The 27,563-nt window shown below is 44.8% G+C and overlaps 2 protein-coding genes across 2 annotated transcripts in view; one reads left to right on the top strand and one right to left on the bottom strand.

Annotated features, from left to right (window-relative positions):
* Positions 1–3,904, top strand: part of APPBP2 (amyloid beta precursor protein binding protein 2) — a 62,042-nt gene extending 58,138 nt beyond the window's left edge. The window contains exon 13 of the mRNA XM_035026667.1: positions 197–3,904. Coding sequence (XP_034882558.1) covers positions 197–450 — 254 coding nt within the window. The 3' untranslated portion in view covers positions 451–3,904. The remainder of the gene's footprint in view (positions 1–196) is intronic.
* A 12,750-nt stretch (positions 3,905–16,654) lies between these two features.
* CUNH17orf64 (chromosome unknown C17orf64 homolog) lies at positions 16,655–26,427 on the bottom strand. Its single transcript, XM_035027364.1, has 6 exons — positions 25,321–26,427; positions 24,147–24,248; positions 23,750–23,925; positions 23,190–23,289; positions 19,483–19,678; positions 16,655–16,740 (listed from the first exon to the last, which is right to left on the bottom strand). The coding sequence occupies exons 1-6, from the start codon at positions 25,369–25,371 to the stop codon at positions 16,655–16,657; spliced, it is 711 nt and encodes a 236-aa protein (XP_034883255.1). The 5' UTR covers positions 25,372–26,427.
* Between the last annotated feature and the right edge of the window lie 1,136 nt (positions 26,428–27,563).

Genomic DNA, 27,563 nt, shown 5'->3' with positions numbered 1-27,563 from the left:
GAAGTTCTTAATTCTAATATTCATCTTGTCTGTGGGTACCCAATCTCATTAGTTTCTCATTTAGCCTAGGAAATAAAATGAAGCCACCTTATTTAAAGAATTGAACTTGTGTTATTTAAGAACCTCTTGTTTCATTATTTGAGCTTTCTTTTTCTTTTTCCCCCTGTGCGTGTGTGTATGTGTGTTTTACTTTCAGGGAAGAAACTGTTTGGTGAAGGCTACAGTGGACTAGAATATGATTACCGAGGTCTCATTAAACTTTACAACTCCATTGGAAATTATGAGAAAGTGTTTGAATATCACAATGTTCTGTCTAACTGGAACCGGTTGCGAGATCGTCAGTATTCGGTGACCGATGCTCTTGAAGATGTTAACACCAGCCCCCAATCCACTGAAGAAGTGGTGCAGTCCTTCTTGATTTCTCAGAATGTTGAGGGACCGAGCTGCTGAGGGAGGACCTCAGTTAACTAATTTACCTTTTCCCAGATTCCAGGGAATTCATACTGTGAAATCAAAACCATGTTGTTTTTTGGGGCTGGAATTTGCATTGAAACACTGGTCCAGTCCATTGACCCTATTTGGGTGATCCCTACCTTGCAGAGTGTCCGTAGGAATAAGCATATATTCAGTTATATTCAGCATGTACCGCATGTATAAGTAGTCTGGCCCATATTTTCAACCTAGTAGAACAAACAACAGGAAATCTTTTTTTTTTTTTTCCATTTTAAAAAATAATTCATTTTGCAGAAAGCCTGAAAAGAACCCCTAAATAAAACTATTTAAGAGTTTAAAAGAGTTGCATTCTTATTATGTAAGGATGATTTTAACAACTTTTTAACATATTCTTCCTTGTGGAGGTATTCAATACTGTATTGTAAAGAAATTTTATGGGGAAAATCTTTATATGCAGTATAGAAAAGTTAACACAGTACTAGTAGAAGAGGGACATCCTGACTTAGGTTTGGCTACCTTACCCAGAGAAGTGGAAACAGCCACTCCAGAGCTCTATTACAGGGAAGGATTGTCAGATTCATCTGAACTGGACCAGTGTTGATCTGTAAGTAATAGAAAAGCTGACAGACCAGCAGTTTTATTAACCCTTTGGTTGTTTCAGGGTTTTTTGGTACAACAATGCAAGATGCTCTGAAAGCGTTTGCGAACAGGACCAGGAGGACTTAAAAAGGACCAGCCTAATGTAGAAAGGGGTTATTTGGACCAGAGGCTGTAGGTAATTATTTTAGCCCCTGCATATACTTTTATCAGTAGAATGTTTCATTTAGAGGTATAATGAAAAGTGATAATGCAAAAATTATATTAATGTAATTAGACACCAAACTAGGGAGATTTGGCAATTTCGATGGTGTATCTTTAGTCAGTGTGCACAGATGGCAGTGCCATAAGCAAGTCTATAAATATCTGCTGCAACCATCCCCCTCGTTTTAAATGTTACCCTAATAATCAATGCAATTAACAAGTATATTGGCTAAGAGTCGTGAAATAGCTCATGGGTGGGAACTTTAGGTTACTATATGGTTTGTGGGGATTAATGGAAAAATGAATGCCCAAAAGAAGCAATTCTTAGAGATCCTTCATTTTTATGGTAAATAATAGTACAGCTGTGTCATTTTATTTGAAATTCAAGAGTTAAATGCAGAGATCCCCTAATTATATATGTTTCACTAACTTGTCTTCCTGTTTATTGGGTTTTGATTTTTGTAATCTTAAGCCAGTCAGGTTATTTAATATTGAGGTAATTAATACTCAAATTTGGAAAGTGACATGTAGCAATTAAGAAACAAAAAGGTCTTTTGCTGTTACCTCAATTCTTACTGTAGTGGCCTAACTGGTGCCTCTGTAGTTAAGAATCAGGGTTTTCCCCCCTATTTTCAGGGGTTCATGACTTGGCTGTCAGATGTTGCTCTTGGCTAATGCTTGGAGTAGTCTGTGGGTGAGTGGATGTGTGTTGAATTTTGGTTTTCTTTTAACATGCACGCTGGGGTTGGAGGGGGGAAGAAATCTAAACTGCCACATTGAGTACAGAAAAATTAATTGGAGATTTCAGGTAAATTTGATTTTCAACACTTTTTTGAACTTCCCAAACCTAATCTTGTTTAAAACTGTTACTTGCAGTCTTGTTAGTTATGAGCCAGTGTTTTTAAGTCCCCAGGAGGGGATTGACTGGGGGAGGTACAGACAGAGATGAAGCAAGCCCAGACCCTAATATTGTAACCGTGATTTCAAAACCTGGGTTTATTCCTCAATTTGAATTATTTTCTTTTTCATTTTAGAAAGAGTACATTGGCACACCTGCTCCTCCCCTCCCAGTTAATTGCAGTCTAATGCCAAGAGGCACCTCTTTATTATTTACCAAATAGTCTGTGTGACCAAGGACTAACATTTATTAAGTTACTCAGCTCTATCCTCACAGGCCTATATATTTAATACCTCCAAAGATATTTCCAGGATAGGCTTTGTATACTTTTGTTGGTTATTTAGAGTCATGTGGTATGTTTGTGGTATAGGAATGTCATGGTAAATTGTTTTTCAATAAATATTTTGAAACTTAACGTTTCCATATGAAGTTTTTTTTTTTTTAATCAATCTGTATCTTTTGGTTTTGTGCACATATAGCATTTCCTAGGATAAAATCAAGCAAATGACTTAAGGCCTCATCCTCTCTTAATTCAGTTTGAGCTCAACTTAGCTCACACTCAGTGATAAAGCAACATGATATTTAGAAGCCTAAGATCACAGGGTGATAATGTTACGTGGCAGCCAGTTTTCCTAAAAAGCATTGGTAGTTTCCCTTTATTACCACTGCTTTAATGTACTTTTCTGTAAGTCCGTACACTTTGGTTTAATGCAAAAACTGTAGGCTGAGAAGAGATTGACAGCTTGTAAATGATATAACAAAGAGTATGTTATTAATTCTGGTTGTAATGAAGAATAATACCCTAATGATTCTAAGTGTGGGATTTATCATTCCTAGGGATGTTTAGGGTAGCTTAGAGAGGTGAATGTTAGTACTTTATGGGGTTAAAAAGAATCTCAAAAGAATAAAATTTACCTCACAATAACCAATAGCTTACACAAACTTTTCACATATGGTGGGGGTTGTGTGTAAGGAAGCCTAGACCAACTTAAAGATTTCTCTGGAAGTTCAGCAAAGTAATGTTAAGTAAGCGGCCTTTGGTCTCATCCTTCCCTGACTTTCATTTCTTCTCTCTTACCCAGTCTCTTTCCCAAAGTTGGTGCTACTCAGATTGGGTGCATCGGGGCGCTCTCCTGTGCCACACAGATGGTCAGTCACTCCTGCATCCAGTGTAATAGAACCAATGGGGTTTTTTAGACCACAGTTTTTATGGGTCCCCAAAGCTTTAGGACCCTTCTTGTCATTGAAGCTCTGTCTCTCCTTGGTTAAAAACAAACTCACTGTTGCTCTGTAGTAATCCGTGTGCAGGTACGTGGTTAATTAATTTGTGAAATTAAAGATTTGACAAAGGCCTTTGTTCCTAGCCTGTTTGGGAAGAGTTCATAATGTTGTGAAAATTAAGTACAGAGGCTGCTACCTTATAAATAACTGTAGAGTGCCATTTGGCAACTCCTTACATGCACACAGAGTGCTCAACAGTCGGCACCTAAAACACGACGGAAGCTTTTGGCCATACTGTACAAATTGAAACAATGGTTTGCTTAGTTAGCAGGTACTCTTAACTGCCACTTGGTCTTTATTTTTTCCCCAGAATTTGTAGCCTTGCTGCTTGCAAACTGTTCCTTTTCTGGATGACAAAGTTACTACTGGAAAAATACTTATTTATATAAGTACGAACTTTTTTAAGAGTTTTATTTTTGCTTTAAAAATTGATGTATATATTTCACCTCTTGGCTTTGGAGGACCTCAGTTCTTGCTAGGAAAAAAAAAAATTTTTTTTTTAATCTGACATTTGGATTAATCTCCAGCTTGAACACTAGTAGTTGTATTGTCCACAAATCTCAGGAATGTGTTAGGCAGAAAACTGGTTTGACCCTGTCGGTGATCTGAAGGAGTGTGCTTTAGGATTTACTAAATAATACTGTTCTTTAATTGCAGTCCTAGGTATCTATAGCATGAGTGGCCTTAGTGAGTTTGTTGAAGTGCACATTTTTTTTCAAAAGTAAAATTTAAGATTAAAAATATATGCTATATATAGATATCTAGAAAACCTGGTTTGTGGTGCACAAGTTAAGTGTTGGGTCACTAAATAATTGTCGCAGGTACCATTTGTGTAACATTACTCATTTCTGTATATTCCTTTTATGGAGAGATGTTGCCATGGTAACTAAAACTTTCAGTGTAGTTCTACTTTTATGATGTGAATGAATGCTACATTTTATTAAATATTACCAAGTCAGTACTATTTTTATATTTTATTAAGCAACAGGGGATTTTAGTTTAATAGGCTCAAGAGCTCTTAATGAAGCAAATTACTAACAATTCTTTACATGAAAATCCCCACTAATAGTGCCACAGTAATTTCTATAGAAATATCTAGGGTCATTGAGATTTTTTTAAGACAATTCTTCATTGTGTCAGAATGACCTTTCGTATCATCCTTAACACAAACTTGTAGTGCCCACCATTATTTGTAACCATTGAACCATACTAAGTATGTTTGTAACCAGCATTGTGATATATTCTGTACTTGTATTGCTAAAAATGAATTATTGACCTAATAAATATAGTGTTCCTGCATTCATAGTGTATCTGTTTCCAGTTCAGTTGTGATCACTTTTGGTCGGAACTTGGGATTATTATTGCAACCTGTTTTTGTTTTTTTTTTTTTTAAAGATTTTATTTATTTAATGGACAGAGAGAGACACACACAGCGAGAGAGGGAACACAAGCAGGGGGAGTGAGAGAGGGAGAAGCAGGCTTCCCACGGAGCAGGGAGCTCGATGCCGGGCTCCATCCCAGGACCCTGGGATCATGACCTGAGCCGAAGGCAGACGCTTAACGACTGAGCCACCCGGGCGCCCCCAAATTAGGTCTTTAAGAAAATCTGCCATGAAACAGCATGAATCGTAAGCACACAGAACCTGCTGGTGCTGGAAATGAAACCAAATTTTAAGTTAATACAAAGAAAATTAACATTTCAACAAAATCCCACCTTCACTTGGAATAGTCAGCACTGGGTTGATTTCGCTTGCCACCTGCAATGAGACTGACTTTTTAAATTTTTCTTTTTACATTCCCATGACTTTGAATATGCTGTTCTCTCTTTTGTATAGAATGCCATTTTGTGCCTAAACTTTCATTCATCTGTCAAACTCAAAGGACAAGGAAGCCTTCCCTGAAAGTTTGAATTGCCTCTTCTTGGTACTTAAGCCCCATTTTATTTAAAATTTAGTTAAAAAGACATTACCCTAGGGACGCCTGGGTGGCTCAGTCGTTGGGTGTCTGCCTTCAGCTCAGGTCGTGATCCCAGGGTCCTGGGATCGAGCCCCGCATCGGGCTCCCTGCTCCACGGGGAGCCTGATTCTCCCTCTGCCGCTCCCTCTGCTTGTGCTCTCTCTCTGACAAATAAAATCTTTAAAAAAAAAAAAAAAAAAAGACATTACCCTATGAACATATAACTAACATAATTAAAACTTTCCAGCTCTCAAATGTTGCTGATTTGTGCATTTAACAAATTTTACATAGAATTTACTCTGTAGCAGATACTATTCTAAATATGTTAGCAAACCACACCCACTTACTTTATACACATTTATTTCTATAGTTCGAAAATTCAAGGCAAACTCAAACTCATCAGGATGGTTGTTACCAAAAACAAAAGTGTTGGCAAGGATGTAGAGAAGTTGGAGACTTCATGCATTATTGATGGGGTTGTAAAAAGGTGCATCTGCTATGGTAAACAGTAAGGTGGTTCCTCAAAAAATGAAAATAGAATTACCATGTGATCCAGCAGTCCTTCTTAGGGGTATATGTTCAAAAGAATTGAAAGCAGGGTCTTTCATTTGTACACCACGTTCATAGCATCATTATTCATAATAACCAAAATGTAGAAGCAACCCAAATGTCCATCAATGGATGAATGGATAAACAAAATGTGGTATCTCCATACAATGCAATATTATCCTGAATGATAATATTCAAAATAAATTATTTCTTAAAAAGGAAGGAATTTCTTCTTTTAAACTTTTTTAAAAAGATTTTATTTATTCATGAGAGACAGGCAGAGGGAGAAGCAGGCTCTGCACAGAGCAGGGAGCCGGATATGGGGCTCAGTACCAGGACCCCAGGATTACGACCCGAGCCAAAGGCAGACGCCTGACCGACTGAGCCACCCAGGCGCCCCAAAAGGAAGGCATTTCTAACCCATGCTACAACATTGAACCTTGAGGGCATAATGCTAAAGTGATATAAGCCAGGCACAAAAGGGAGGGGAGAATATACTGTATATACTGTAAGTATGAATCTACTTATGAGGTATGTGGTCAAACTCAAAGACAGAAAGTAGAATGGTAGTTGTCAGCTGGGAGGAGCTGAAAATGGGGAGTGGTCGCTTAATGGGTACAGTTTCAGTTTTGCAAGATGAAATGGTTCTGGAGATTTGTTACACAACAATGGATATACTCCTACTGAACTGTACACTTAAGATGATACATTTTATGAGTTAACCACAATTAAAATTTTTAGGACAAACTTTCCAATTGCATAAGCAGTTATATAAGACATGATAAAGTTTGAAAAAATCTGATCACTTCCACTCAGTGCCTTGATAAAGCTTAAGTACAATTTATTTTCTGAATTAGAACGTTGATAGAACATGTCAAACTTGACTTGCATTTAAATTCCTGCTCAGCACAGAATCAGGCTTTGTCCTTGACTCTTGCCAGTCCTTAAATCGTTTGAGTATTTTTCTCTCCTTTTACTGGCTGTCATCACAGCACATGTTCTGCATCTGGTATGTTGGTGTCAGAGTAACTAAATTACACAAGACCAAACAAACAAAAGAGTCATTTAAAAACCACCCTTAGGGGCGCCTGGCTGACTCACAGTAGAGCATGCGACCCCTGATCTCAGAGTCATGAGTTCGAGCTCCACATTGGGTAAGAGATTACGTTAAAAACAAACTGGCGCCTGGGTGGCTCAGTCCATTAAGCGTCTGCCTTTGGCTCAGGTCATGATCCCAGGGTCCTGGGATCAAGTCCCCCATCGGGCTCCCTGCTCAGCGGGGTGTCTGCTTCTTCCTCTCCTTCACCCTCTGCCCCTTCACCCCGCTCGTGCTCACTCTCAAATATTAATAAAATCTTTAAAAAAATAAACCACCTTTGGTGCTTTTTGACTGGGATAAAGTTTACCTAGTATATATTTGATCATTCAAATCTTCTGGTTTTTAGAAATATGATTACAAGAGTCAAGTTTTGGGGCGCCTGGGTGGCTCAGTTAAGCATCTGCCTTCGGCTCAGGTCATGGTCCTGGGGTCCTGGGATGGAGCCCCACATTGGGCTCCCTGCTCAGCAGGGAGCCTGCTCCTCCCTTCCCCCCCACCCCCCCGCTTGTGCGAGAGCTCTCTCTCAAATAAATATTTTATAAATAAAGTCAAGTTTCATCTGAAGGTGAGAATTCTAGGGAGGCAGGGTGCTTACAATGAGAACAAGGACTTAAGAGTCCAGAGGAGCTGCTTTTTACTAGCTGGGGGAACTTAGACAAATTTCTGACCTTGGCTCCTCATCTTTCAAGTGAAAAGGACACTACCTGTCTCTTGGATTATAATGAAGATTAAATAAAATGAATACAACGCCTGAGTCAGTACCAAGCCCATTATAGACTTGTGGAAATGTTAGTTCCTTTCTCCCTTGCTAGAGGATTACGGAGAAGGAAGAGGAGCCTGAAAACCTCCCTTTTACTAAATACATGATGATGCAGCATGCCTAGCGAGGTGACTCCATCTGCCAAGATGCACCTGTAAGACTCAGCTGGTACCCAGCACCGTAGCAGTTACTCACGATTTGGATAATAAGTAGGGTTGAGCTAAGCTCTTGGCTTCAGGCAGGTCTGTGGAGGAAGAGTGTTAGGTAGATTGCGTCCTTCTGAAGGTTGGTTCCAATGACAGAGAAGTCACTACAGGTGAGAAAGGGAGGAGTGTGAGAAGAGAGAAGCTGGAGGAGGGAGTCTATCGAAGCCTACCAACATTTCCAGGAAGCTCAGATGTTCACTAGCACAACCCAGGACAGAATGGTAGTGTGGACAGACTCACTCAAGCCTAAGATTGCCCTGGGTCCTCAAAGATCTCTCTGCCCCTACGGACATCCCATATCTGTTTCTTAACGTCTCTCTGATGGAGGGTTTATCGTATCCTAGAGATATCTCTAGTATGGTTTAGAACACAGACTGGAGCTGGACCAGAATCCTACATCTAGCAAAAAATGCAACGTGACTCGCACAGCTGTGCCCTTGCCTCTGGTCATCTCAAAGCCACAGATGTTACCAGGCTCTCTGGCTGCAGACTCGCAGGGCCAACTTGAGAATTTAGGACACTACTCTCCTGCACCAGGAGAAGCTGTACCACAAGGGGTGGGGGGTTGGGGAGGGGAATGTTAAATGAGTTCACACAAACTTTAGGGAAAATCCAAAGAGGAGAGACTATGAGACCCTTTTTCTAGCCATACTAACCCTCCCACTGGGCAAAAGTGAGGGGAGGGGAGGGAGCCCCATGAGGTGGAATGGGATTAATAAACTGACATTGGAAAACCAAACACTTTTTTTTCTATCTCATACAGGTGATGTATATTAACTATATATGGGAAATACCAAAGTCTTTTTTTTAAATACTTGCAATCTTAAGAAATCAAAAATTACATGAAAACAAATGAAAATGAAAACAGAACAGTCCAAAATCTTCGGGAAGCAACAAAAGTGATTCTAAAAGGGAAGTTTATAGCAACACAGGACTACCTCAAGAAGGAAGAAAAATCTCAAACAACCTAAACTTATACCTAAAGGAGCTAGAAAAAGAACAGCAAACAAAACTCAAGCCCTGCAAAAGGAAGGAAATGATAAAGATAGAGCAGAAATAAATGATATAGAAACTTAAAAAAAAAAAAAAACCCACAATAGAACAGATCAGTGAAACTGGAAGCTGATTCTTTGGAAAGATCAACAAAATGGATAAACCTCTAGCCAGACTCATTAAAAAAAAGTAATTTTATTTGGAATAAAAATTACTAATGGAAGAGAAGAGATAACAGCCAACACCACAGAAATACAAACAATTGTAACAGAATATTATGAAAACCTATATGCCAACAGATTAGACAACTTAGAAGAAATGGATAAATTCCTAAAAATTTATAACCTACCAAAACTAAAGCAGGAAGAAATAGAAAACTTGAACAGACCAATCACCAGCAATAAAATTGAATCAGTAATCAAAAAACTCCCAAAAAACAAAAGTCCAGGACCAGACGGCTTCACAGGCGAATTCTACCAAACATTTAAAGAATAGGTAATACCCCTTCTTCTCAAACTATTCCAAAAAATACAAGAGGAAGGAAAACTTCCAAATCCATTCTATGAGGCCAGTATCACCCTGATACCAACCAGATAAAGACACACAAAAGAAGAGGACTACAAGCCAATATCTCTCATATATGTAGGTGCAAAAATCCTCAACAAAATAGCAAACTGAGGGTGCCTGGGTGGCTCAGTTGTTAAGTGTCTGCCTTCGGCTCAGGTCATGATCCCAGGGTCCTGGGATCGAGCCCCGCATCGGGCTCCCCACTCAGTGGGGAGTCTGCCTCTCTCTGTGTCTCTCTCTGTCTCTTATGAATAAATAAATAAAATATTTAAAAAATATATTAGCAAACTGAATCCAACAATATATTTAAAAAATCAATCACCACGATCAAGTGGGATTTATTCCCAGGATGCAAGGTGGCTTAATATTTGCAAAACAATCACCATGATATACCACATCAGTAAGAGAAAGGATAGAAACCATATGATTATTTCAGTAGATGTAGAAAAACATCCGATAAAGTACAGCATCCATTCATGATTTTTTTTTTTAACAGCATCCATTCATGATTAAAGAAAACCCTCTGTGAAGTAGGTCTAGAGGGAACATATCTCAACATAATAAAGGCCACTTATGAAACACCCATAGCCAACATCATACTCAATGGTGAAAAACTGAGAGCTTTTCCTTTATTTTTTAATTTTTTTTTTTTTTAAGATTTTATTTATTTGAGAGAGAGAGAGAGCACAAGAGGGGGGAGCAGGAGAGGGAGAAGCAGACTCCCTGCCGAGCAGGGAGCCCGATGCGGGACTCGATCCCGGGACTCCAGGATCATGACTTGAGCCGAAGGCAGTTGCTTAACCAACTGAGCCACCCAGGCGCCCAAGCTTTTCCTTTAAGGTAAGGAACAAGACAAGGATGTCCACTCTCACCACTTTTATTCAACATAGTACTGGAAGTTCTAGCACAGCAATCAGACAACGAAAGAAAAGTCACCCAAATTGGTAAGGAAGAAGTAAAACTATTTGCAGATGACATGATGCTATATATAAAAAACCCTAAAGAGTAACAAAAAACTACTAGAGGGCGCCTGGGTGGCTCAGTTGGTTAAGCCACTGCCTTCGGCTCAGGTCATGATCCTGGAGTCCCTGAATCGAGTCCCGCATCGGGCTCCCTGCTCGGCAGGGAGTCTGCTTCTCCCTCTGACCCTCCTCCCTCTCATGCTCTCTGTCTCTCATTCTCTCTGTCTCAAATAAATAAAAATAAAAATCTTTAAAAAAAAAAACTACTAGAACTGATAAATGAATTCAATAAAGTCGTGGGATACGAAATCAATGTAGAGGGCGCCTGGGTGGCTCAGTTGGTTGAGCGACTGCCTTCTGCTCGGGTCATGATCCTGGAGTCCCTGGATCGAGTCCCGCATCGGGCTTCCTGCTCGGCGGGGAGCCTGCTTCTGCCTCTGGCCCTCCCCCCTCTCATGTGCTCTCTCTCTCTCATTCTCTCTGTCTCAAATAAATAAATAAAATCTAAAAAATAAATAAATAAAATGCTTAAAAAAATCAATGTAGAAAATCTGTTGTATTCCTATACACTAATAATGAAGCAGCAGAAAGAGAAATTAAGAAAACAATCCCATTTACAATTGCACCAAAACCAGTAAGATATCTAGGAATAAACTTAACCAAAGAGATGAAAGACCTGTATGGTGAAAACTATAAGATACTAATGAAAGGAATTGAAGATGACACAAAGACATGGAAAAACATAAAAATTAATTAATTAATCAAAAATGGAAAAACATTCCACACTCATGGACTGGAAGAACAAATATCATTAAAATGTCTATACTACCCAAAGCAATCTACAGATTTAATGCATTCTCTATCAAAATACAGTAACATTTTTCACAGAGCTAGAACAAACAATCCTAAAATTTGTATGGAAGCACAAAGACCTCGAATAGTCAAAGCAATTTTGAAAAAGAAAAAACTGGAGACATCACAATTCCAGATTTCAAGTTATATGACAAAGTGGTAGTAAATAGTATGGTACTGGCATAAAAATAAATAGATCAATGGAATAGAATAGAAAATCCAGAAATAAACCCACAATTATATGGTCAGTTAATCTTCGACAAAGGAGAAATGAATATACAATGAAAAAAATACGTCTCTTCAACAAAGGGTGTTGGGAAAACTGGACAGCCACATGCAAAAGAGTGAAACTGGACCACTTTCTTTCACCATACACAAAAATAAATTCAAGATGGATTAGGGGCACCTGGCTGGCTCAGTCTGTAGAGTGTGCGACTCTTGATCTTGGGGTTGTGAGTTTGAGCTGCACGTTGGGTGTAGAGATTAAATAAATAAGTAAATGTATATATAAATAAAATAATTTTTTTTAAAGAATCAAGAGTCACATGCTCTACCAACTGAGCCAGCCAGGTGTCCCTTATGTACTCTTTTGCTACGTTAGTATATTTTTCTCCTTTTTCATTAAAATTCTACGTGGACACAGATGAATGGACCAGAACAGAACGTTCAGAAATAGACACAAATAAATCGGAAATTTATTTATTTATTTTTAAGATTTTTAAAAATTTATTTATTTGACAGAGAGCACAAGTAGGCAGAGCGGCAGGTAGAGGGAAAGGGAGAAGCAGGCTCCCCCCTGAGCAGGGAGCCCAATGCGGGGCTCGATCCCAGGAGCCTGGGATCATGACCCGAGCCTAAGGCAGCCGCTTAACCAACTGAGCCACCCAGGCGCCCCTAAATCGGGAATTTAATGTATCATAAGAGTGACACTTCAAATCAGTGTGGGAAAGATGGATTTTTCCCCCTATATGGTATATCCTATAAATATACTCCCACATGTGCAAGGACAACTGGTTAGCCATCTGAAAAAAAAATATGTTGCATTCCTATTATACAACTTATACCAAAATAAATTTCAAATAGACCAAAGATTTAAATGTAAAAATTGAAACCCTAGTGCTAGAAGGAAAGACACAATTTTAAATATTCTCTGAGTGGGGAAAACCTTTCCAAGTCATAAAGAAGTCATTAAAGGAAGGACAGTGAACTACATAAAAATAGAAAACGTCTGCATGCACAAAGGAAAAATTATAAAGTTAAAACATAGAAGCGCTGGGTGTGGAGCCAGGAGACCTGGAAAGTCAGTATTTCAATTCAGCTGGCCCAGCTCTAAGTTGCTTCCATTTAAGACTTGGGGGAAAATATCCACTGTTCTCTACGGGAGGGGCCCTCCTTGAGGGCTCCCTGGTCTGGCTCTTGGTGAGGCCTTTTCCCTACAGTGAGACTACCCCCTAAGGCACCATATGCCCAAGTATAATTGGGGGGTCCCCCCTGGGCACTCCATCTCCAAATAGCCTTCCCTAACCACCTGCTTCTGGTGTCCCCAAGTCCAGCTTAGAGAGTCATACTTTGGGTAGAGATACCTTAGCTAAGAAAATACAAAGTATTGGAGAACTAATGCATTGAGTCTGGTGGGTTGTTTGTGGGCCATGAGCATTTCGGCCAAGGGCAGGTGAACCATGTGTCATGGGTGTATGGGAAGTGTGCCGGCCCAGGGGCATCGAGTTTGAGTAGGTCCCAGTTCCAGCGTTGACTTCCTGCCCAACCTCGGAGAAGTCAACCTTTCTTCCTGGGCCTCTTTTTTTCCCCCTCTGAACCAGGAAGTGGTTGGACTAAATGCTCTAGTTGGGTTCATTCATTCTACAAATGTGTGTTACGTACCTGCCACATGCTGGGATACTGCTGTAATTGCTAGGGATACAGCAAGGGACAAACAGACAAAAGGCTCCGCCCTTGTGGAACTTACATGTTAGTGGGAGGATACCATCAACAAACAAGAAATATAATCATTAACTAAATTATTTAATATTTGGGAGGCATAAGTGCCTTAGGAAAACAAAAGCAGAGTAAGGGATATTCAGGATGTGTGTGGGTGTTGGGATTTAAAACGAGGGTACAGGGGCGCCTGGGTGGCTCAGTCGTTAAGGGTCTGCCTTCGACTCAGGTCATGATCCCAGGGTCCTGGGATCGCCCCTGCATCGGGCTCCCTGCTTGGCGGGAAGCCTGCTTCTCCCTCTCCCACTCCCCCTGCTTGTGTTCCCTCTCTCGCTGTCTCTCTCTCTGTCAAATAAATAAAATCTTTTAAAAAAGTAAAACATAAAAAATAAAACGAGGGTACATGCTAGGCTACACCAAGAAGGTGACTTTTTTTTTTTAAAAGATTTTATTTATTTATTTATTTATTTGAGAGAGAGAGAGAGAGAGAGCATGAGTGAGGGGGAGGCACAAAGAGGGAGGGAGAAGCAGACTCCCCGCTGAGCAGGAAGCCAGATGTGGGGCTCCATCCCAGGACCTGGAGATCATGACCTGAGCCAAAGGCAGATACATTAACCAACTGAGCCCCCCAGGCAGAAGGTGACATTTGAACAGAGATTTGAAGGCAATAGCCAACTGGGTATCTTGGGAAAGAACATTCCAGACAGAGGAAACAGCCAGTGAAAAGGCCCTGAGGCAGGAGTGTGCTTGACAAGTATGAGAAAAGCAAGAATGAGGTCAGACAGGTAATAGAATGGACAGTGGGGATAGATCATAGTAGGCCTTGTAGGCCCTTGCAAAATCTTTGGCTTTTAATCTATATGAGATGAAGAACTGTCGGGGGGTTTTATTTCTTTGTTTTAATATTTTATTTTTATTATTCATGTATAATAAATACATAGGGTAGAGGGTGAGGGAAAGAAAGAGGGAAAGAATATCAAGCGGACTCTGCACTGAGTGCAGAGCCCCACGCAGGGCTCAATCCCACACCCCTGAGATCACGACCTGAGCCAAAACCAAGAGTCGGACGCTTAGCCAACTGAGCCACCCAGGCGCCTCTTAATATTTTATTTTTTTAGGGCAGTTTTAGGTTCATAGCAAATTTGAGCAGAAGATTCAGAGATTTTCCATACACCACCATCCCCACACATGCACAGCCTCATTATTCACCCCCACCGCACCAGAGTGATACACCTGTTACAAGGACACATCATCACCCAGAGTCCATAGTTTCCAGTGGGGCTCACTCTTGTTGTTGCACATTTTATGGATTTGGACACGTGTATAATGCCACATATCCACCATTCTAGTATCACACTGAGTATTTTCACTGCCCTAAAAATCCTCTGTGCTGTTGGAGGGCTTTGGGTGAAGCAATGTCCTGTGATCTTTTTTGGAATTCTGAGATCCTACTAAATTTGAGGAAAGAGTTAAGAGGGCTGCAGAACCAAGACTGTTGCCTATTTTGCCTTCCCGCCTCCTGCTGGTCCGAGGGCGGATATAAAGTTCCCAGGCCCCCTGCACCCCCCCGCCCCGTCTCCGCCTCTGCGCGCGCCCTGCCTCGGTGGGAAGAATGAGGCTGCAGAACCCCGTCATTCCTCTAGGTGGTGCTGCCTCACACACAGGGACACCTCCCTGTTCTGGTGTGTTCCCAGAACGGCCAGCCCTTTCCCCGGGACCCTGTCGTGAAATCGCTCGGGAGTGGAGAAGATTGGAGAGGCCCTCCATCATCAGGGACATCCTCCAGCCTGCTCGCCCTCCTCTGGCAAATCCTCCCTGCTTTGTCAGGACTGCCGGGGGCCCCTGGAGCGAGGCCGACCCCCAAGCCCGTACCCTCATCTCGCCACTTCGGGGAGCAAAGAATGTGAACAACGAAGAGAGAGCCAGGGTCTTCTTTCCCTCTTTACGCTTCCGTGTACTTGTTCTTCAAGTCTAGATTGATACTCATGTTGACCCTTAAACATTGTCATGATGCTCACTCCGGAATATGAATTGAAGGAGGGGAGGAGCAAGGGTCACACGCATACGGGCACCTCGTATGTTGCTGCCGCCTGTGCTTTTGGAAAACGATTGCACCTGCTTCCCCTCCTGGAGTTGACCACCAGCTACACGGCCTTTCTAGCTAGAAACAAAGTACCCTCTTCACTACCTTCTCCTCCCTCTTTTATCTCTCACATCTGTCACCAAAACTGTCCGTTTTATCCTACGTAATGTCACAAATTCACCCCACCCCCTTTATGCACATCTTCACTGCCTTTGTATATCCCCAGGGTAGCAAGTATGAAAAGCGAAACGAGTCAAAGGGAAGAAGGCCAGTGTGTGAGGCAAGAGGGAAGGGTGGGGACTGTGGGGAAGCCGAAAGAGTATCCGTGAAACCTGAGCCACGTGCCCTTCTGTGGGGAGGCACACCCACGTGTGGCAAGTTGTTAAAAGCCAGAAATCTGTTGCTGTTTGTTGTTTTTAATGTGAAATGTACCAAGTTAATACTGGCAACTGATTTTTTTTTTTTTTTATGTTTTAAACAATAAGTAGAACACCGCAAGGGGCAAACAACACACCAGTGGTCCGAGTTTCGCAGGCAGCGGCCGATTTTTGACCACCGGTTTGAACCATCATCCTAGCTACGACTGCTGATTCGGCTTCTTCTACCAACTCAGGCCTCTCCCGTCTCTCACTTCCATGCATCTTGCTTGCGGCCTGCAGAGCATCTCCCCAGGCGCCAGGTCACACCAGTTCATTCCCACTGCTTGACGGCTCCCTTGTTGTGGTCCCCCCAGGTTACCCAGGAGACCGAGTGCAGACAATTGAGGCAGGCTGCCAGACTTCTCCCTCTCTGACTCCAGGCCCGCTCCCCTCCCCCGCACCGCGCTCTCCCTGGGCATACACCACTCCTTTGTTACCGGCCAAGGCCTCCCGCACACCTCTATTCAACCCTTTGTAACGTCTCTCCACGTATGTCTCCTGCTCTAGATGGCGATGGACGGCCATGGACGCAAGTGACCGCATCTTATTTGTCTGTGCTCTTGTGGGCCACCTGCCGCTCAGAAGGTAGCTGGCAAATATTTTTTTAATAAATTACAAAATGAATGAATGATGACTGTTAGCCAAGTAAGGTAGAACTGTCTTAAGGATGTTTATTTTCCCACCCCATTTATACATAACTAAGACCTGAGCATCCTTTTGACAAAGACAGTTTTCTTCTTTCCCCTCATTGGCCCCCCAGCCTCCAGGGTGCAGAGGTGTTGAAGACAAGTGCTCTGGGAGCCAGGACAAGCTGCCCCCGCCCCTCCCGCCTGCCTCTTCTTACGGACAGGTCCCTGGAGTCTCTGGGGCTTCCTTAATCCTCTTTCTCTTGAGTTTTGTTTTGTGAGGAAGTTTCCTTAGAGGACCTGAAAAGGGAAAGTGACACAGTCCTGATAACATGAGCAGTAAGAGAATCTCAGCCTGTAACGTGTCAGGGGGCGTAGTAGGGACAGAAAGGAAGAACGACAAAATCTTATCTTCACTTGCAACCTCTGTGCCTTCCTCTTTTCCCACAGAAACCCTGTGGTGGAGGAAGACTGTATCACCCCGATTTACAGATGAGGGATCTCACCCAAGCGCAGAGCCCACCCTGCCCAAAGCCTTAGGCAAGAGAGGGGCAGAGTCAGGACTAGACCACATTTCTTGACTCTGAGCCCTCCCCACACCCATCCCAGATTTCAGGCCCTGGCTCCCAGAACTTGGCTGCCGGATGGTTTGCCAACCCCCTGCCATCTTTTTACTTAAAAACTGCCTTATGAACATGGTGCCAAAGAAACACCAGGTGGGTTACCTTTAATATCACAGATGGACTCAGTGATTGACCAGAGCCCGTTCATGTTGGGTCCAGCAGACAGCATGTGCTTTGTCATATAACACAAGGTGAAGAGCACAACCTTGTCTGTAGCCCAGGCAAACAAATATTTAACAGGACTTCATCAGGACTTTTGATCTGCAGTCCTGTTTATGCACAGAGGAACAAGCTTAAAAAAATGCCAAAAGGAAGCAACAAGTGTCAAAAGTGGGACATTCTGCAGAACAATGGCCTGATCTCTTCAACAAGTCAGGATGTGAAAAGGGGGATTTTATTGGGTTCAAAGAGATGGAAGAGACATGACCAGGTGCAATGATGCATGAGTGGGAAATCAGTGCAAGAAAGGTCTTGGACTACTGGGAAAATTTGAATAAGAAGTACTTAATCCAACAATTAGATGAAACGAAAACGTTGGCATGGAATGCTGACCTAATTAACTGAAAAAAGCAAGTTCCAATCAAAATCCTATACGCAGTGAGATCTCATTTGGCTAAAATACATGTATTGATATGTATAAAAAACATCTGGAGGGGCGCCTGGGTGGCTCAGTTGGTTAAGCAACTGCCTTCGGCTCAGGTCATGATCCTGGAGTCCCGGGATCGAGTCCCGCCTCGGGCTCCCTGCTCGGCGGGGAGCCTGCTTCTCCCTCTCCCACTCCCCCTGCTTGTGTTCCCTCTCTCGCTGTGTCTCTTTCTCTGTCAAATAAATAAATAAAATCTTTAAAAAAAAAAACATCTGGAAAGTGCTAGCAGTAGGGAGGACAATGTGATGTTTATATTTTCTTATTTTTGCTTATCAGTATCACCTTATTTTCTATGCTACACTTATGTTTGTAGGAATAAAATGTTATTTTAAGAATTACATAAAAGCCAATGTTCTTGATCCACCATCCAAGGCTTTTTCCTATTACCCCTCGTCCTGAACTTCTCCAACCTGCTCTTCCATTCACCTCCAGGCCCAGACTGTCTGCTAATTGCCCTTCACCTCTGCACACACCTTTCCTTCCTCTCTTTCCCTCCCTTACCCCACTTCCCCTCCTCCTCTTCCCTTTCTTTAAAGCCTGTCCCAGAATTACCTCCTCCAGCCAGCCTGTCCTACCTTTTGCCCTATGGCCTCAGATGGCTCATTTGTAAAAGGGGGGTGATAATACCCATCTGAGGATGCCGCAAGGGTTAGGGTTAGGTGAAATAAGGATACCAATCCCCTGGTATGGAAGAGGCTGGCCCCAAAGCCCAGAGCCCACTTTCCTTATCTGATTCATGAACTGCGTGGCCTAAATCATCTTCATGATGGGCTGGCCTTCATTCCATTGGATATTTTGCTTCCTCAATTTAAACTATAGGCACCAGGGCCAAGGGCCATCACAGAGCCCAGACAGGGCTCTGGGCCTCAGTAATTGCCCGACTCACCCCCACTGCCCCTGCCCCATTCTCCCTCCTGCTCTCCACTCGGGGCAGCTGTGACTGGTGGACGAGGCCCCGAGCGCCACGGGCCTGCATCAGTCCCAGCCGGCCTGACCCTCAGAGGAACACCTGGGGCCAATTTAGGACCACACGTGGAGATCCTAGGCCACTCTGTTCGCCTTCACTTGCTCCCCCAGTAGCGAAGCAAGAACAGCTAACTGTGGTCCCAGAAGCCGGATCCAGAAGGGAGAGGGGTAAGTGGCTCCTACATCTCTTTGTACCTCAGTGCACAGGAGGGGCCTTCATAGCTTCCAGCCTTGGCTGGGACCCCTCACTGAAGAGTCTCTGTCCAGAGGGCCAAGCAGTGCAGTCGTGGCAGAGACCAAGGCTGCTGGGAAGGCCCATCCCAGGCCATCTGACTCGACTTTCCCCCCACTGTGGGAATGAACCACTTCCTTAGTCCAACGCCCAGAGCAGGCTTCCCGCATCTGCTTGGACACCTCCTGGGAGTCCCCACTCCTGACTGCTAGAGACGGTCTCTGCTTCTACTCCTATGGGCAAGTGGCTTTGTTTAAACTGTTCATTGAAAAACGCAGGATCCCAAACTGTGTGCATCATGAGATCTCCGGAGGGAAATCATGCAGAACGCTCAGGGGAGACACACCAAACCCTTTACTGGTCATGGCCTTGGGGGATGGGTGATTTTCCTCTCTCCTGTTTTACACTTATCTATACATTTCAAACTTTCTATAAGTGGCCCCGCAGGGAGGGGGACAAAAAAGAGAAAAGAAGAAAGTGCAGAAGGGGAAGGAAACATGGACCGAGAGAGAAGTGTGGGGTTAAAGGGAAGATGGGAAGGGAGGCTGTCGCTGCCCCCCACCTAAGGGCATTACCTTTCCCGCCCGGGCCCCGGGGTGCTGGCTCCGCCAGCAGGGAGGCCTCTCGGCCGGGCGCCTGCATCTTGGACAGCCTCTCCTTCATGCAACTGATGTTGTTCTGCAGGCCCCACGCACTGCACAGCTTGGGCAGACTGTCCTCCCGGTCGGCCAGCAAGGAGCTCTCCGGGGCGTCCAAGGGGCAGAACGCCACCTGCGATGGGCCCATAATGTTGAGGAGAGCGTGGGGAAGAGAGGGCCCCACGTTCCAGAGCCCCAGCCCTGCCCCCATGAGGAAATGACTGCGGTCTGGCTGCAACTCACCCCCCTGCCTAGCCAGCAGGAGGCACGAGTCACAGATGGGGGAGAGGAAGGACCGTGGGGACACTGAGACCGGGCTGCCAACCGTCTCTTCTTGGGTGCTTCTTTACTTGGATATATGTCCTCCATCTCTTTTTAGAGTTATATATAGTGTCTTTTTAAATTTGCTTTGAGTTTTTATTTAAATTCTAGTTAACATAGTGTAATATTGGTTTCCGGAGTAGAATTTAGTGATTCGTCACTTCCATACAACACCCAGTGCTCCTCACAACAAGTGCCCTCCTTACTCCCCATCACCCAGCTGGCCCACCCCCCGCCCACCTCCCTCCAGCAACCCTCAGTTGCTATAGTTCTCTCTGGCTCTATAGTTAAGAGTTCTCCATAGTTAAGAGTCTCTTATGATTTGCTTCCCTCTCTCTTTTTTCCCCTTCTCCTATGTTCATCTGTTTTGTTTCTTAAATTCACGTGAGTGAAAGCATGTGGTATTTGTCTTTCTCTGACTTATTTCGCTCAGCATAATACACTCTAACTCCATCCACGTCACTGCAAATGGCAAGATTTCATTCTTTTTGATGGATGATATATATATATATATATATATATATATATATATATATATATATATATATCATATCTTCTTTATCCATTCATCAGTCAATGGACGTTTGGGCTCTTTCCATAATTTGGCTATTGTTGATAATGCTGCTATAAACATCGGGATGCACGTGCCCCTTCAAATCAGTATTTTTGTAACCTTTGGGTAGACACCTAGTCGTGCAATTGCTGAGTCATAAGGTAGTTCTATGTTTAACTTTTGGAGGAACCTCCATACTGTTTTCCACAGTGGCTGCAGAAAGTGTTAGGAGGGTTCCTTTTTCTCTGCATCCTCACCAACACCTGTTGTTTCCTGTATTGTTGATTTTAGCCATTCTGACAGGTGTGAGGTGGCATCTCATTGTAGTTTTGATTCCTATTTCCCTGATGATGAGTGATGTTGGGCATCTTCTCATGTGTCTGTTGGCCTAGAGTTATTAGTGCCTTATGCATTTGTTTGTAATGAAATAGTGGCATTTGTTTTAAAGTCCTTGGCAAAATTAAAATTGAGAGCCTAGAAATATCTTTTGAAATTTTCCTGGCCAGTGAAATCCAGGAATCACTAAAATGACAACACCTCATATTCAGAGGAGGATTCCCTGAAATGATCCACCCATTCATGTTCAGAGGAAGAAACAGAGACCCAAGGGGGAAGGGGTTGGGTTAAAGCTGCGTAGCTGGAGTGGGGTGGGGTGCCATAGTTAGAGCAAGGCTTTCCCCTGAGCCAGATTACGTTTGAACCCGGCTCTTCCCCCCACTGGCTATGTGGTCTGGGTCATGTTACTTTACCTCTCTGCATCTGGCATCTTCATTTACACACTGTGGACAGTAATTGTAATTACCATGTAGGGTTACTTTTGAAGATTATAGGAGGGAACATAAAGGGCCTGGCACATAGAAACTGTTACCTATGATTCTTATTTTGAACCAGTGATTCCCAAAGGGTGCTCTGTGAACTCTTGGGGACCCCTGAAATATTTTGACCCCGCTGACCCCCTGAAAAGTGAGGTCTACTCAAAGTGCAAGAGAGAAACCAATGGATTCTAATGAACCTAGTGTGAAAAGGTCATTGATACAAATCTGAGAAAGCTACATACTGTATGATTCCAACTGATGACATTCTGGAAATACTGAGACAGTAAAAAGATCAGTGGTTGCCAGGAGTTTGGAGGGAAAGGATGGAGGGATGAATATGTGGAGCACAGGGTTTTTACGGCAGTGAAACTATTCTGTACGATACTGGAACGGTGGATACATGTCAGTAAGCATTTGTCAAAACCTATAGGGTGGCTCAGGTCATGATCCCAGGGTCCTGGGATGGAGCCCCGCATCGGGCTCCCTGCTTGGCAGAGGGGTTCTCCCTCTCCTCCCCGCTCGTGCTCTCTCTCCCTATCTCTGTCTCTCTCTCTCTCAAATAAATAAATAAAATCTTAAAAAAAAACCCACCTAGCATGTACAACACAAAGAGTGGGCCCTAATATAAAGTATGGACATTATTTAGTTAATAATGTGTCATAAATAATGTGTCAATACTGGCTTAGTGATGGTAATAAATGTACCTCTCTAATGCAAAATGCTAATAACGAGGGAAACAGGAGGGGTTAGTATACGGGAAATCTCCGCACTTTCCACACAAAGTTTCTGTAAACCTAAAACTATATATATATATGTATATATATATAATTTTATATATATATAGACATTCATTGATATGGTTTCAGATTCCACATTACTAATAAGTAGCTGCCACTTGTTGGGTTTTTGTGTGGTGTCAAAGAAAAATATCCATGACTATCTGAAAATGCTAGTAAAATACTCTTTTCTCTAACTATACATCTGTACAGGCTGGGTTTTCTTCACGTACTTTAACCAAGTCACATATCATAAGACACTACAAAAACAGCTCTTTTCCATTAAGCCAGACACTAAAGAGATTTGCGAAAATGTCAAACAATGCTACTCTTCTCACTACATTTTTTTGTTTTGAAAAATATAGCTATTCCTTGTAAAAATTATTTATGTTAAAATGTAATGGGCTCCTTGTTTTTATTTTTAAATGGATTAGTGAGTACATATTTTGAATTTTTTCTTTAGTTTTAATTTTAAAGATTTTATTTATTTATTTGGCACAGAGAGAGAGAGACAGCAAGAGAGGGAACACAAGCAGGGGGAGTGGGAGAGGGAGAAGCAGGCTTCCCGCGGAGCAGAGAGTCCGATGTGGGGCTCGATCCCAGGACCCTGGAATCATGACCTGAGCCGAAGGCAGACGCTTAACGGCTGAGCCACCCAGGCACCCCTAGTTTTAATTTCTAATAGGGCAAATATCAATAGCTATAACCTACATAAACAAATGCTTTTGGGGCTTCTCAATAGCTTTTTAAGAGGGTGAACATGACTTGAGTCCAAAATGTTTGAGAGTCACTGTTTTTGAACAAAGCCAGGCCAGGCTCTGTCTGATAGTCCTCCTTCCCCAAGCTGGCTGTGCCTCTCTGCATGGCTTCCACCAACCCCACTCAGAGCCTCTCAGGAATGTCCCTGCACCTGTTAACATCGGAGTGTGGGTGTGGAGAGTGAAGAAATACCAAGAACTTGAAGCTGAGCCTCTGCCCTCTTCAGCCCCACTTTGCCCCCTGTCGGGGGTAAAGGTAGGAGCAGTGGGGTCTCCCTGAGGCAGTGAGTGTGGAAACAAGTCGAGGGATGCTGGCGGTATCAGAGGGCCCCCTCAGCCCCAGGCCTCCCCCCCCCACAATCCAAGAACACACCAGCCAACCCTCAGCTGGGCCCGGGAGGAGCTTTCCTGAGCGCCTCACCAGGAACTTGGCCGTCTGGTTGCTCTTGGTGTACTTGTAAAGCCTGCGAAGCTGTCTCGCCTCTAATTCCGAGAAGAGAGAAACAAATCGCCAGAGCATCCTGCAGGGGAGAAACCAAGGCTGAGGGAGGCAGAGCACAGCCCCTCTCCCTTCAGCATCTATCTTGTGTCCATGACCCACTCAGGGAGAAATGGACCACATCCTGCTTCCTTGGATTTGGTCAGGGACGTGGAGAGGTGGGCATTTGCTAAACCTTGAGTACCCCATCCTGGTGATGGACACCCACACCACACAGCAGTTGTTTAATCAGAGGTCATTCTCCACAGGGTCAGGAGAGTTCTTTGTCCACTGCCTGTGCAAGCTGCCATGAATCAGTGCTGCCCTGAATAACTAGAGGCCCCTGTTCTCTCCACCCCTCCTTCACCATGCTCACTCCAGGATCCTCACTCTTTCACATAAAGGTGAAGGACTCAGGGATCTTGACTGAGGTGTGTCCTTGAATGGGGGGGTGGCAGGGCCCAGGAGTGGGTATAGTGGGAAGGGCAAGAAGGCTGCCCTACTTCCTCCAGTGCTTGATTTCCCAGGTTCGGCAGTAGTGCTGCAGAAAGGTGTTGATGTGGTCCCCTAGGACCACCAGGCTCTGCTTCATGTACTTCAGCTTCTTCTTCTGGGGAAGGTCCCTGGGCAGGTGCAACTTTCGCAGGAACTTCTTCAGTGGCCTTAGATATTCTTTACACTGAAGAGGCAACAGGTGAATTGAGCGACCATAGGAGAAAAGAAGAGGCAGATGGGTAGCCCCAAGTAACCAGCAGCCCTTATGGGCCAGGAAGTGTTAAGTGGGTTAAGTAAGGAGGCTCTCGTCAAGGTCTTACTTGACATGACAAGTGGGACAGTGAGGCCTGCCAATTTCTGACCCAGGTCTCCTGGCCTGGAGGAGGGACAGGGTCCCTTACTCACAATTTTGAAGGTGTCCTGGTCCAGGCCCTTGGCATGGCGTACAAGTGAGTCTCCGGTGGGCATGGTGCCGGAACCCTTCTCCAAGCAGGGTACACCCATCACCTGGGAGGAGGCAGGGTGCTGCGGTCAGCTGGGGAGCTCCTGAGGGGCAATTCAAGGCAACCAGTGGTCCAAACTCCAACCAAAGCCCTTCTCTGTTTTCCCTAGGACCTCTTCCTTGGCCCAGCCCTGAGGCGAGTAAGCCCTCAGCAAAGAAACCCATCCCTGAAGATCCCTGCTTAGAAAACCTAGAATGCCCTGCCCATTTCTTTTATAATCATTAGAGCACAGTATTGTAGCTAATTTTGCAAAGCACTTGATAAACATGAACTCATTTTATTCTCCCACAAATTCTGTAAGGTGAGGTATCATTATCCCTGATTACGGATGACAACACTTTGAGGCACCAAGCGATTTAAGGGACTCCTTGGGGGAATGAGCAGGGAGTCATTCACTCATTCATTCAGCAAACATTTATTGAGTGCCTAAGTCCCAGGCCCACCTCCAACCCTCAGCATCAAGCCGCAATAATGAGCACTCCGAAAAGCATGTGACAGTGATGGTAATGAGAAGAAGCTCTCTGACAGCAAACGTGGGGCCAAAAACAAAAACAAAACAAAACTGAAAATTAATGAAGACAGAGTGACTATGAAATAATACTTGAAGTCAGAGCACAGGATTAGATTAGATTAGAGGTAAAAGCCTCTTGGAAAAGTGAGCATTAATTCCTGCCTGTGTTCAGAAGACCCAGGCCCAGACCACTCTGAAGGCGGAGACCAGGGAGAGGGTGGAAGGGAAACAGAGAGCGTATGGAACCGAGGCTCCTCCAGGCCCCAGAGCGAGGAGACTCCGGCGGGTCGGCTCCATAAACACACCAGTGCCACCACACAACCAAGCACAAAGACCAGAACTCAAGTGTGCACGCACACACACGGATGAGCGCTTGTCTCCACAACCAACAAGCATCTTGCCAGGAATATATGTCTTTGAGTTAACCTTCTCTTGCTCTTTCCGGCTCCTGCTAGCTCATGTACATCGCCATTTTCCCTTCTTCTTCTCTTCCCCGAATCTCATGTTCTCTGCTTTCCAAGAACCCTCCGTTCTTCCCTCCCTCGCCTCCCTAGCCCCATTTCACCTCGTTTAGTGGCTTGTCCCCTTCAGCCCCTTGCCCATCGGAGGCCTCCATCGCAACAGGTGCACTGGCGGCCTCCAGAGTGGCCCTCGTTATGTCCCCTCAGGCTTCTGACCTACTGCTTCTGTGACCTGAGTGTCTCAGGGAGTGGGCAGGTTGACTCCAGAACTCGGAGCAAAACCATGGCAACCGCCAACACAGAGCCTAGCTCCCCTGCCCCTCCCATGCCCTCGTTCTTGGGGGTGGCCACCAGCCACCTCCTTCAACAGGGAACAGAACTCGGGAAGCGAGCAAGATGTGCCGAGTAGACCCAGGACTTTGTCAGAGCTCAGCGCTGGCCAGGTGGGGCTGTAACCCCTTTTCCCAGGAGAGCCGTCAGATGCCGGTGATTGTGACCCCTGCTAAGAGCTTTGGAGTCCCTTTCCTGCGTGTGTATCGCTGATGACTCCTCGGTTATGCCGTGGGCTCCCCGTGATGAGGGCCATGGGTTATAACGTTTCTTTCTGGCTTGGGGACAAAGGTCTAGAGGGTGCCCGGAGAGAATGGCATACAGCAAGCCTCTCCTGCGACGGATCTCCTCTTCTGTTCCTCCGTAGCCTCCGGGGAGCCAATAAGCCAGTTGTGTTGGGCGATGGTTAAGCGGTGGTTGCGTTCTTAGGGAGGGTGCAAAAAATACACGCTACCATGTAATATGATCTCAACTGAGCCTCGCAACAGTCTTCTCTGAGGTGGGTACCGCAGTGGCCCCATTTCACAGAAGAGGAGCCGAGACGCAGAGAGGTCCGGTGACTTGCCTTAGGGCCGCGGCCACTAAGTGGGGCGCGGGGCTTTCGGTCGGATCCGGACCGCTCTAGCCTTTCCCACCCGCGCCGCCCTCCGGGGATCCGAGGCCGCGAGAGGCATTGCTGCTGCCGGGGTCCCGGCGCCTGCCTGGCCGGCTCGGCCCGGAAGCGCTCGGAGGTGCGGGGTCCCAGCCGCGACCTCGCCCCTGACTCGGCCCGGCGCCCGCTCCGACCTCCAGCGGCGCACGGCGGGGTTCGGCGCTGATGGGACCCGTGCAGCCTCCGCTTACTCAACGTGCATCTTCTTCCCGGGACGCTGAGCTCCACGTCCTGGCCCTTGCCCGCGTGTCCTCTAGGCCCGGGGTCCCCCCCCCCACCGCTGCAGCCCCCAGTCCATACTGCCCACTTCCTCCCTTGCCCTCGCCGGCACCCGGTCCGACCACCGTGGCCAACGGAGCCGGGCTGGGAGCCCCAGCCCGCCCCGCCCCGCCCCGCGAAGTCGTGCCAGGCCTCCCTCTCGCCATCTGGCGGCGGTACCCGCACGCGACAGGGACTCTGTGGCTGAGGACATGCCTAGGGGAATGTGGCTCCCCTCCAAACTGGAAAGCCTGGTGTGTTTGAGCATTAATCCAGGACTACTTTGCGGCTATTAAGAAGGAAATGGTATTGGCAAGAGTAAGGGAAAGGGGCTCTCTCGTACACTTCTCCTGGGAACAATGCAGAATGTTAAATGCACCTTCCCTTTGGCCCACAAATTCTACTTCTAGGAGTTGGTCCTAAGGAAAGATGATGTGTGCATAAGGACTGTTACAATGGTGACAATTTGGAAACAATTGAAGTGTCATCAGTAGGAAAGGGTAAATAAACTGTGGAACACCAATAATTAAAAATACTACTCTATTAAATAGTAAATAAAATTAATTAGGGGCGCCTGGGTGGCTCAGTCGGTTGAGCGTCTGCCTTCGGCTCAGGTCATGATCCCGGGGTCCTGGGATCGAGCCCCGCATCGGGCTCCCTGCTTGGCGGGAAGCCTGCTTCTCCCTCTCCCACTCTCCCTGCTTGTGTTCCCTCTCTCGCTGTGTCTGTCTCTGTCAAATAAATAAACAAAATCTTAAAAAAATTTTTTTAAATATTTTACTACTGAAATACTATTATTAAAATATTACTCTATATCTACATAATACTAATTAAAATTTTTTAAAATTACTACTTTATATTTAATGAGGTGGAAAACAAGAACTAAAACAGCATGTGTGGTATGCTTCCATTTTTGAAAGTATGGATTTATATATGCATAGAAAAAAGTCTTGAAGGATACACTTCAAAATATAAAGGTTGAGGGGCGCCTGAGTGGCTCAGTCGTTAAGCGTCTGCCTTCGGCTCAGGTCATGATCCCAGGGTCCTGGGATCGAGCCCCGTATCGGGCTCCCTGCTCGGCGGGAAGCCTGCTTCTCCCTCTCCCGC

This window comes from Mirounga leonina, unplaced genomic scaffold (genome assembly GCF_011800145.1).
Source record: "Mirounga leonina isolate KUSES-001 unplaced genomic scaffold, KU_Mleo_1.0 Mir_200, whole genome shotgun sequence".
Classification (NCBI taxonomy): Eukaryota; Metazoa; Chordata; class Mammalia; order Carnivora; family Phocidae; genus Mirounga; species Mirounga leonina.
Note: the sequence above shows the minus strand (reverse complement) of the source record. Positions and strands in the feature narration are given on the sequence as shown.